Source organism: Paroedura picta, chromosome 2, assembly GCF_049243985.1.
Source record: "Paroedura picta isolate Pp20150507F chromosome 2, Ppicta_v3.0, whole genome shotgun sequence".
NCBI lineage: Eukaryota > Metazoa > Chordata > Lepidosauria > Squamata > Gekkonidae > Paroedura > Paroedura picta.
In genome coordinates this window covers 94,311,927-94,323,503 of record NC_135370.1, presented here as the reverse complement: position 1 = coordinate 94,323,503, position 11,577 = coordinate 94,311,927, and the positions used below count along the sequence as shown (strand labels likewise).

The 11,577-nt window shown below is 49.1% G+C and overlaps 1 protein-coding gene across 3 annotated transcripts; it reads left to right on the top strand.

Moving 5' to 3' along the window:
• The first annotated feature begins 3,082 nt into the window (after nt 1-3,082).
• On the top strand, nt 3,083-10,783 carry LOC143829981 (calcitonin gene-related peptide 1). 3 transcript variants are annotated; one of them, XM_077321686.1, is made up of 5 exons: nt 3,083-3,309; nt 4,823-4,918; nt 5,441-5,572; nt 8,204-8,393; nt 10,323-10,783. In XM_077321686.1, exons 2-4 carry the CDS (start codon nt 4,833-4,835, stop codon nt 8,364-8,366), a joined length of 381 nt encoding a protein of 126 aa, XP_077177801.1. In that variant the 5' UTR covers nt 3,083-3,309; nt 4,823-4,832; the 3' UTR covers nt 8,367-8,393; nt 10,323-10,783. The 3 variants fall into 3 exon arrangements, with proteins under 3 accessions (XP_077177801.1, XP_077177802.1, XP_077177800.1); XM_077321687.1 differs by having other exon boundaries at nt 3,085-3,309; nt 8,207-8,393; XM_077321685.1 differs by lacking the exons at nt 8,204-8,393; nt 10,323-10,783 and adding an exon at nt 6,443-8,197 and having other exon boundaries at nt 3,162-3,309.
• Nucleotides 10,784-11,577: the final 794 nt, after the last annotated feature.

Below are 11,577 nucleotides of genomic sequence, written 5' to 3'. Positions count from 1 at the left end.
TGCAGCTGCTGCCGTGTCTCGCCGCGCCTCGTGCAGCGCAGGCTGCCCCCCTCCCCCGCCCCCGCCCCGCGGGGTTTCCACCGGCCCGGGAAGGCCCGCCTGCTTTGGGACAGCTGCCCGCGCCCTGCCCTGCGCGCCCCGCCCGAGAAGCGCCAGTCGCTCGCGGCCGCCACTCCGCCGTTCCATTTGGCCTGGGAGCCTCCCGCCCCCCGCCCCCCCCCCCGGTCGGCCCGGCCCGGCCCGGCCCAGGCCAGCCCAGCCAAGGCACCGCGCTTTTCGGGGGGAGGGGGGCCCGGCTGGGAGCGAAGGCGGCTGCGGCGGTCTCGCTTGGCTTGGCTTGGCTTGGCTGCCGGCCGCGGGGGAAGGGACCCTGGTGCCGCGTGGCGCGCCGAGGCTCGGCTCTGCTGCCTGCAGAGGTTGCGGGCGGGCGGGCGGGCGGCCGCCCTGCTCACAAACGGAGGGGCTGCGGGAGAGCGGCGGCGGCGGCGGCGTCCCTGCTGGCGCACCCCAAGGTGCCTCTCCTCCCAGGCCCACCCCGACCCCCGCTCAGGCGGGCCGCGTCCTCTGGAGCCCCTCTCGCCCGTCCTCGGGGGCGGCGGCCAACGCCTCTGCCTCGTCCTCTTCGCCGGGCTCCGCTCCTGGCAACGCGTGGCGCGGGAGCTTGCGAACTGGGAGCGGCGCTCGAGCCGGGCGCTCCTTGTGCCCCCTCCCCGCCCACGCGTGGCCGGCTGGCGCTGGCCTCCCCCCCCCCCGGCGCGCACGAGCAAACACTCGAGGCCAGGCGGGCGCCAGTGGCACCGGATGGAGGGCGCCTCCCGGTCCCCGGCGGCGGCGGAGGCAGCACCTGTCGCGCGTCCGCCCCCGCAGCCCGCCCGCCCGCCCGCCTCGGCCTCGGCCGGCCGGCGCCCCCCGCCCCGCAGCCTGGCCAGCCCGGCAGGTGTCCCCGGGCCAGGCACGACTCGCCAGCTGCGCGCCCATGACTAAGAGCCCTCGGCCGGGTGATGGATCGGCCCTCGCCGCCCGGCCCGGCCCGGCCCGCCTCCGCTGCCGACGTCGCGCTTCTCGCTCCCGGCCGCTGGAGGAAGGAAGGCGGCGGGCGGGCGGAACGTGACCACTTCAGCCCAGAACAGCCGCGGGGGGAGGCGGGCCCAGACGCGGCCGGCGGGGAGAAGTCCTGCAGCAGAGGCTCCGCGCGGGGCACGGCGCCAACGCAATCCCCCATTAAGGCGATCGATCCCGCCGGGCGGGGGGAGGGAGAGGACAGAGCCGCGCTGGGAGCGGGGACGCCCCCGGCACCCTCGGCCACGGAGCCAGGCCCCGCCGAAGGCAGCCCCCCCCCCCCGCTCCGCTGCTCAGTTTTCCCCGCACGTCCCCAGCTGCACGAAGCCCAGGCAGACTGGGGCGGCGGCGGCGGCGCTCCAAGGACACAGGGCGGATTTGGAATCCCCTTCGGCCGGCGGGCCAGCGGCTGGCTTGCAATTCGTCGGGTTGGCCGGCTCCGTCCCTCAGGTGACCCCACGCGCCAGACCCTCCGGGCCACGCGAAGACCCTGCAAGCCATACCGTGCCGAAGACAGGCCGGGTGCCCTGTTTCGCAGCCCGGCCTCGGCCTCGGGCCTTTGGCTGCCCGCCAAGGGCATCGGAAGGCTGCGCCCCCCTCCCCCCTTTCCATCCTCGCAACAATCTGGCGAAGTCGCCCGCGGGAGGGCGTCCCGGTCCCTGGGTGGCCCCGCCCCTGCCCACTTCAGGGGGCTTCCAACCCCAGCGCCCACCGCCAGACCCGCGAAGCCCGAGCGAGCCTTTCCTTCCCTGGTCTCTCCGCCCACTTTCCAGATGTTCTCCAAGCAGGGAAGGGGCGCGCGGGACAGCCTGCACACATCGAACTATTTCGAAATCTGAACCAGTTTAGTTCCCATGTGATCCCATGAGAGGAGCATGGATCGGGCGGCACCTTCCTTACCATAAGCAGCCTAAGCCACTAAGCGAAATCGAATTAAATAATGATGATTTGGATGCCGAATGACTTCGCAAGACGTCTTTGGCATGATTCTTAGGCTTTGAATAGCAGAGAAGGACTTCGCTTTGATGTGTAATTCTGAGCGATCCTAAACAATAGGTGATCAGACTCCTACTCCGCTCTGTTCTCCGGAGAAAGTGTATTTAGGATGCTACTACAAAGGTTAGTTGCGCAGCTGCCTTAGACTACGAAGTCTCGGGGGTTAGTTGGCTTTTTAGCTCACACCCTCTTTAGCAAACTTCGCTCTTAGTCAATTGCGGTCCCTAAATCCATATTAAAATCTGCAGCCTTAGGAAGCATTCCATCCCTCGCAGGGAACTCAGATCTGGCGCACTTCGTATCGCTTACCCACACCATACTTCCTCGAGAGTAAGCCCTCGTTCAGTTCATTTGGGTTTCATTCCCAAGAAAGTGTGCATGGAATCTAGATTTTCAGTGATTATTTGTAACGTGAAAGATCTTTAGGGATTAAATGGCTTATAAATCCAGTGTGAAGTTTTCCCTAAACTCACACTCCATAGTTCCACTCAACGCACTGTGTAGAGTTGCAACGAACAGCTGGTTTATTCAGTAATATGGATATGGATTGTGATGTGTTTCCACGGCGAAACTCTAGGCTGGGTGGGTAGGAAGGTGGGGAGAGGGAATCCTGACCTCACTCTCTGAAGCGCATTTGTAAGAACATGCTAATAGCGGAATTCTCCACACATCCGCGAGCATCGCCCTGGTCCCTGTTGCATGCAACAAAGTTTTAAAAGGAGACCTGCCAAAGTCCTTTTCTGCAATGCAGCATTTTTTGCAGTAGATGTCGCCTCTAATAAGTAAATAACCTGCCCTCTGAGTTTGTTCATTTAAAAGATACGGTAGCCCTTGTGAGGATGAGGATGTGGGATGGCCTAGATGTTATTAATGACTCGAGACAATTTCCCTTACATTTCATTAATCGTCTGATGCGTCCCCCTCCCTTCTGGCCATGGGGGGGGGGTGTTCAATGACCTCAATGCAAATAAGCCTATCAGATGTGGCCAAATGACTGGCAATTTTTGTGAATGGAATACTCAGTGACTGGAGGATGACGTAATTCGGGAGCCTGAATTTCGTGGTCAGTCGTTGATTGGTCGTATAGTGACAACGGAGAACGCGATTGGCTGGCGAGTGTTCGTAGGACGCCTACACACTTTTACCCTGGCGGTAGATATAAAGGGGGTAGTTGGGCACTGAAGAACATCACGATTTAGAATCGCACAGCGAAGAACCTTCTTTATTCTTCCCGAAGACGCTTTGCATCCCAAGGTAAGCCTTTTCTTGATTCATACAAAGCAGCTGGTGCCGAGTCCTGCTCACCGGCGGCCAGCTTGCAAGATTACCTTTTAAGGATGCCATGTCGATGCTAGTTCTTGGGATGTGGATTTTGGGGCAGAGTGAACATTTCTGGACCCTTGGGGGAGAGTACAGTTTGACATTTCACTTGATAAGAAAAGGCAATAGGTTCCAAATAACGCAAAAGAAGCGTCTATGCTTCGTATATTACATTTTTAAAAAGTTGGTATGGGAAATGGCTCGCTCATTTTTACAAAGCATTTCTGTTTGGCATACTCCCGCTTTTCTTTATCGGATCTGGACAATGCAATGCTTTAAATCAACACTCACACAGTCACCACGCTGGAGCATGTTTCATGGGGCAGCCTGTGTAAATTGGTAGCGGCAGAGGCAACGAAGAGTCTGGTGGTGACCCCTCAAAGGCTACTGCAGCAGGGGGCTTCAGCCTTCTTCAGCAGGCTCGTGCGGGGAACGTAAAAGGTGTTTCACTCCCTCCTTCACCCATTACTGCACATAGATGTGTGTGTGTGTGTGCTTGCGCACGCGCTTGTAGGGAAGCACAGTTTTATAAAACGCGTTTAAGACAAAAGAACAGATCCTGATAGATAAAGGGGGTTCGATCACAGCGGCTTGAGACAATAAGCAAGCTCACAGTTCTATGATGGGGCGCCTATGAGATGCCCCAGGCCATTTTTCTTTTTAAACGTAGGTTTAATTACTTGGCCTGAGAAAACCTTTAACTCTCTTGCTGTGTGGGAGAACTCCGAAAAGTGACCATGTTTATATGTATGGTGCACTCCAGAAAGGTACAGCCCAGAAAGGTTATTATGGATATACATGGTGACTATGTAAAGCATCGATATTTTATCGAAATAAAAATTATTCCCACCTGGTGCCACAGGTTTGCTTGGTAAGCTCTAAAGTGTGCCCAATTGACGATCATTCCCTTGGAAATAATGCTCGGAAGGCATATGGTTCCCTCTCATGACGACCTTCTTTCCCATTGAAAACGAAATAGACACATTTTCTATGTATTCAGATTTTACGTTTAGAAGAGAAACATCTCCGGTCACCTTTCACCATTTTCCTTGAGATCTATTGTCCTCGACGTGCTCTCTCTTTCCCAGAGGGAATGGGATGGCTGATTCTCATCTGTTGATTCACTTCATTGAATATTTTCAGTCTCACCGTCATACATTAAACTCGGGGACACCTCCAAATCTAGAAGCTGGCGGTGGGACTCTTTCGGTAACAAGACCACTGGCCAACGAAAGGGAGAGTTTCCTGTACACATCTTGCGCCATTTTTTGCGCCTAGGGAAAGAGAACCCCCTTCCGCAGCCGGATGTTTACTCTAAAGTAAGCTTCACGGTGTCCCGGAGGGCTTCTTCCCTAGGGTTGGGCAGCCTTAGTTGCGGCTCATGTATTGCTGTGCGGGCTACAGCCTGGCAAAAATGGCCCCTCCTTAACGCGAGCCTTTTTTGCAGAGACAACACTATGGTCATGCTGAAGATTTCCTCTTTCCTCGCCGTCTATGCCTTAGTGGCTTGCCAGATGGAGAACTACCAGGCAGTCCCACTCAGGTAAGAGGTCGGAGGGTTGTAGGTGGAGGAGACTGTGGGATACGAATCGGCGGCAAAGTGGTTCCAAAAAACGAGCGAAGGGGGAGCCCGGCCCTTGGATCGGAACCTGGGTTGTGTTTTGGCTTAGAAGGGGCCCCGCTGAGTGCTTGTTCTCCCACAAGAGGGACCTGCACAAATGCCTAAGCAAGATAATATGCAATGGAGCATATGATACGGACTTGTTAACTCCATTTAGCTACTTGTGTCGAGCGCAGAGACGGGTAGTTAAGATGCGACTGGGGGGGGGGGCGGGGACTGGAGTTCCTCCCCTCCCCCGACTTTCCAGTGGAGGGCAAAAACCGGGGGATCTCGTGCGTTTTAATGGAATGAATGCAGAAGCCGGGCTCCTCTTTTCTCCGGATTAACTCACGCATGTGGGCGGGTGGGGGGCCCGGCAGAGCGAGGCGCCCCTCCCTCCCTCCACGCCCCCAGCGCTCCCGCCCTTTCAGCGGCGACGTTTCCTTCCTGCTGTTCCCCGCCTAGACCCGGCTTCGAGTCGGTGACGGACCGAGGGACGCTGGGCGATTACGAAGCCCGGCGGTTACTGAACGCGCTGGTGAAAGAGTACGTCCAGATGACGGCGGAAGAGCTGGAGCAGGCGAGCGAAGGGAACAGGTAAGGACGACCCGCGCCGCGCTGTGCCGCCCGGGGGACACAGGCAGGCAGGCTGGCAGGCTGGCAGGCTGGCAAGCAGGCAGGGCGGGCGCGGGCACGGATCGCCCGGCGGACGGGGGATTTCTCAGCGGAGCTGGCCGGAGGGGCGTGCGGGGGAACCCTCGCTCTCCTTGGCCGGCCTTCGGGTTCCTCGCCGTCCTTGATTCCCGTTAGTCACTTACTCGTGAGTTACTGTTCTTCTTAAAAACCAACAAGGCTGGGGAGGTGAGATTGAGAAGGGGGGGGGGAGAGAGATAGGAAGTTGGGGCAGCAAGAGGTACGTTCCCGCTTTCTCCCTTCCAGCGATGGCGAAGTCCAGCTAGCTGCATGCCGCTGGGAGGCGAGAGGGAGGCCCTCGGGCGACTCAGGGCCGGCCTCCCCCGCCCCCATGCACGCAGCGCCCCCTTCCCCGCCGAGGCCGAGGCCGGCCATTGCACCCGCGCCACGACTTCGCCTCCTCCGCAAAGCATGATGATGAATGAGGCTCAGCAGCATGCCAGAGGACATGAACCGCCCCTCCCCTTTCTCCCGCCGGGATTGCGAATGACCAGGCAGCATCCAACCACACATCCCCCCCCCCCCCAAAAAAAAACCTCTCCCAACTAACCCGCCTGCTTGAGCGACTGGAAGCAATTCATGTCTTTCTCCCCATTTCCCTTCTGGTCGACCCACTGCATGGTAACGCGCGGAACCGCAGAGAGATCGTTTGATTTTGTCTACTTATAAATTGTTGTCTCTGGTTGTGGTTTCATGAAACGCTGGAGGGCTGGGGTAAGGCATGACCATGCATGTTTTTCTGTTACTGGTTTGGCATGTTTTTCCCCTTTGCAGCTTGGATAGACCTATTTCCAAACGCTGTGCCAACCTGAGTACTTGTGTTTTGGGCAAACTGTCTCAAGAATTGCACAAATTGCAAACTTACCCTCGTACTGACGTCGGGGCTGGAACTCCTGGCAAGAAAAGGAATGTGCTGAATGACCTGGAGAGTGAACGCTATGCAAACTATGAGGAAACCCTCGGAAGCAACTAGATGTGCTGATGTCCTCTCCTCTTACTTTTGTTTCCCTTCTTTTAAAAACTTGATGCATGTGGATCTAACCTTGATTGCTAACTTTGCTATGTTCTTTTGAGTCTGTTTTGGAGAGAGAATGCTGGAGTGGAACCTCAAGTTAGGAAGTTAAGGAACAGGACACACATATACCATGTTGGGGCTGGGGGCGGGGTCAGGGGAGGGGGCTAGGGGAGAAATATATACCATTTTGCCTTGATATTTCAACTGATTTTCCTAGATGTTTATTTTACAACTAATAACCTGATTTCTGGCTACTCATTGTAAGAATAAATAAATATCTCTTTCATGCCTGCCCATACAGCTGTTTAATAAACCTATTTTTCTATAAGGATCAGGTCTAGTTTCTAATTTTGAATGATTTCTTAATCATTTGTCTCTTTATTATAGAAGTTCTAGGCATAGCTTTAACCTTTTCTCTGCACAGGAGAAAAGTAATGCAATGTGAAAGTTCGCTTAAACTGAGTGTTTTAAAACAATAAATATCTGCTCAGTGCAGCATGCCTATGAAGGCAACCACCTCTGCTCCAAGGAAGTCCACGAGAAAGGTCTCGATTTTAATGCCTTTTCACATCTATTCAGTCTCTGTACATATCATGACACACAATACCAAATTTGCCAGTAATAGAACTTATACCTAGTAACAAATGTGTTATTATTTTGGAGTGTATCCAGGTAAGAATTTCAATATTTTATTCCTATTTCGTTTGTCTTTAATTGCTTGAATCTGTGTAGTATACTGGATAAATTTAGAATGGGAACAATACATATTTTTAGGATTGCTCTGTGAGGCAGCACTTCAGGGAAATTCCAGTCTCTGGCCTCTCCAGTTGAAAGGACCAGGTAGTAGGTGATGTGAAGGACTCTGCCTGAGACCTTGGAATGGTACTGCCAGTCTGGGTAGACAAGTACTGACTCTGATGGATCCATGGTCTGATCCAGTATAAGGCAGCTTCATGTGTAAGAAGCAAGATTTCAATATTTATTTATTGCAGTTTAAACAAAACCTCAATGAAGTCTTTTTCTTCTCGATTGCATCATTAAACATAGAAATTAAATGGTTATCAATCAATGACAAGTCACAGGCTTTTAATTCTAGGTCGATCAAATCAATGCCTGATCTCAAGGACTGAGTTAGATTGAAGGTTGCAATCTGAAGTATCAGTGATTTACTTCTGAATAAATACAGGAATCAGACTGCAGTCAGAATTCCTTTTCCATTGCTAGATTACTGTTGATACTTATTTGGCTCACAAAATGTTCATTGTTGTAAAAATAGAAGAATGAGACTTCAACATATTTTGGAACAGAACTGCTTCTTTGAGTGGTTAATAGACACTTGCAAGAAAGCATAAAGCAAATGTCACCACAGTTAAAGCAATGGAAGTTGGCTATGCTTTTGAAACCAAGAGAAGGGAACTTAGAAATTTTATAGGCTTATCAGTGTTTAGAATAATATATAAGATAGATGCTTTTGAAAATAAAAATTAGTAATATGAATTTTCATTGTTTATTTGGAAAAGCAGTAAAACAGCACAGAAGAGAGCATGCAACACAGCAACCTGTGTGACCCATCGCTTGGCAGACTTCCTGAGCAGGTCAGGAGGAGTGGGCAAGAGCAACTTTGTACCCACCAACGTGGGGGCAAAAGCTTTCGGCAGGCGAAGAAGAAACGTTCAGATGTAATCTGCTGAATGACCCCTGGAAAATATGGTAAACACATCATAGGCCACAGCTGGCAGCATCAGTGCTACTGATTTCTATATATCTCAGTTCCTAGCAGGATGATCTTGTAGTGTGAAATCTGTATCATTTAAGTGGAGAACCAAGCCTCCAATGCAGTCGGGAGCTTCAGGATTTTACTTCCCTTTCAATCAGTAAACTACTTTTCTTTTCTTTTTTTTGTAAACTGGATGGCTAATTTCTGATGAAGTGGAAGACAGTGCAATTTTGGATATTTCAGCTTTAATATTTTCTGGCATTGAATGGCAGAATTCAATATCTTTATATCTTGATGTGCAGACTTAAAGGTCTACAAATTGAGAACTGAAATTTATAGATTTGGGGAATGCCTTGAATGTTATAGAGGGAAATTTTACTTGTTGATATACAGATTTGGGATTTGTACCTCTTCACAAGTAATGTGGGCAGTTTTATTTTCTAATGGTGGTATAGTGGTATTCCTTGTAATAAACATGGCTTGTTCACATATTTACTGCCATTTCATGACTAGCAAAGGGTGTGTGAAATTTCATGGGATGGTCAGGATGAGGTTTTTTTTGATGGCGTCTGTACATGAAGGCAGGACTGTCCCTTTGCATTGGAATCTAAGATTGGTTTGGAAGGAGGAAGATAAAGTACTTCCTTCACTTTTGCATAGTTCTCTACTCCCTCTGTCTCATATAGCACTGATGGCACAGATGTAAAGAAATGTTGGTTATTGTTGGGTGCTTCTGTTTTTTTAAAAAATTATTCTACCAGAGGGGAAACATTTTAGGAAAATGATAAAAACAGAGTCCAGTAGCACCTTTAAGTGAGCCCTGAATAAATCTTTGTTGGTCGTAAAGGTACTACTGGACTCTGTTTTTATTGTGCTACTTCAGACCAACACGGCTGCCCATTTGAAGCTATCGTTAGGAAAATGATGTAATCTTGAATACTCTCCTGTAGATGTTGGCTTTTGAAGATGTTGTACTTGGTGAGCCTGTAGCAGTGACTGAGAGCTGGTAGGAAGGAGCTCTACACCCCAACCGGATCATCCTAAGCCTCCCCCACACCACTCTTTCGAAGACATGTTGATTCACTTTTGTTCAGCTGGATCTTATCAGCAGGACAATATGCTCGAACACAAGAAAAGCAAATTATCTTGCTACATACATAATAAGCTGCCTGACTTTCTAATTTCCTGCTACTCCGGATTGCTAGGAGGAAAAATGCATTTGGAAATGATATTATTCATTTAAGTGCACAACAAAGAATCTAAATTAAACAGACATTGCAATTTCCCATTTACAGTGGTACTAATAAAGGCATTTAAAACAGATTTATGTATAAAAAATTAATGTTCATCATCTGAAGATTAACACTTGGAGTGTAATCCTGAACAGTGTAACATCCTTCTAAATCCAGTAGGTCTAGAAGGCTATAACTCAGTTTAGGGTTTATCTAGAGTCACATTTTAGCCCCTGTTGTATATTTATTTATTTGATTTCTATGCCACCCTTCCATATGGCTCAGGGCGGTTTATATACAACATCATAGGGGGATACATGGAACGAGTCAACATACAACATAGTCAATATACAACAAGAACAATCCAACGGTGGTTCTAAACAAAACAACTTCAGTGATCCCAACAATAACAACATAACAAGCTAAACCCCCTAGAGAGGTCAGGCTGATTCAGGGGATGTCTGAGGGGGGACCTATGGTCGGTCTTGGGCAAATGCCTGGTGGAGGAGCTCCCTTTTGCAGGCCCTGCGGAACTGTGGGATTATAATCTCTGTTATTCTCATTCCCACCAGTATGTTAATGGGCCACACGTAATGATCTTGCACTGTCTTTCAATATTTATATTTAATAACCAAGTAATAAAGAGTTTCCAGTGAGAAATACTGAAACCTCTGATTTGGTTTCTTTCAGGTTGCCATGAAACTGAGCAGTGAACTCCTTTTAATTTCTCTTGAAAGCAACTTTCTTCCATAAATCAAGTTGGCTGAATAGAAGATTCGTTTTTGCATCCTTCTAATATTGAAGAATTGTTTAATTTAAGTTTAAAACAAAACGTTTCTGTTAAATATAATATATATATTCCAAGATAATTATTCAAATTAAATTATTGTATATTCTTTTTATATGCAGTTCTATTTCAAATAAAATGTGACAGCATCTATTTATTTATTTATCTTCTAGCGTATCTGTGAAATATGACCCATGCTATTTATCTTGGCAATACTGCCAAATCTCGGGGATTACACTAAATTGCTGCCTATCAAGGCATATCTGTAAGATATGGTGTGCTGTGCCTTGATGTAAAACATTTAACTGACAATTGTATAGTATGTTTAAAAGATACTTAAATATTGTATCATTTGTGAATTTATGCAAGATTAAAAAAGTATTTTAGATACACATGGATTGAGAAACTGATCTTTCATTTAAACCTTTTTACTGTTATATGGTTTTGTGAAGCAGCTGGCAAGGAACCGCTGTTGGATCCATATACCTATGGCTTTCATCCATTCCAATCGGGCACTTCGGTGATCCATCTAATCACTGATGCAGTAGCATTTTTAAATTGTAGAACCAAGAAATTATTATTTTGAAGAAAATTATATATGGAATGACAGCTTTTTGTTTTGAGGGTGCTGGTAGATCAGTGCACTCACAATCATGACGAGGGCCACCATGTGATACAGTCATAAAAACTAATTTTCACAATAACATTAGCCTGCAGAAACCCATGATTTGATCCAGAGTAATGTTTTCATGGATGCAAGGACTTCCACTGATTTCCCCTCTTTCTGAGGCAACCTGAAATGCTCCTGAAAATCTTTTTGTGTGTGTGTGTGTGGGGGGGGGTCTTCTCTCAAAGGGCATAGCACTTCTTTGCAAGGATTGAGGTAGGAAAATCATGCTGCACAGGCTGAAGTGCTCATGGAAACGTTAGTGTGAATCCAAGCCCAAATTTCCAATTTGGCATTGATAGCAAGGGTGGCATATGAGGATGGAGAAAATGCATGCTTTCCAAGCATCACAGAGAAATTGCAACTTTACCAGTTTTGCATTAAGATTACAGTCCTAAACAAACTTAGAGTTAAATTATATTGAACTAAGCATAGTTATCAACAAACATACTTAGAAATATAGAGCAAATAAGAAATTAACCTGATGAAAT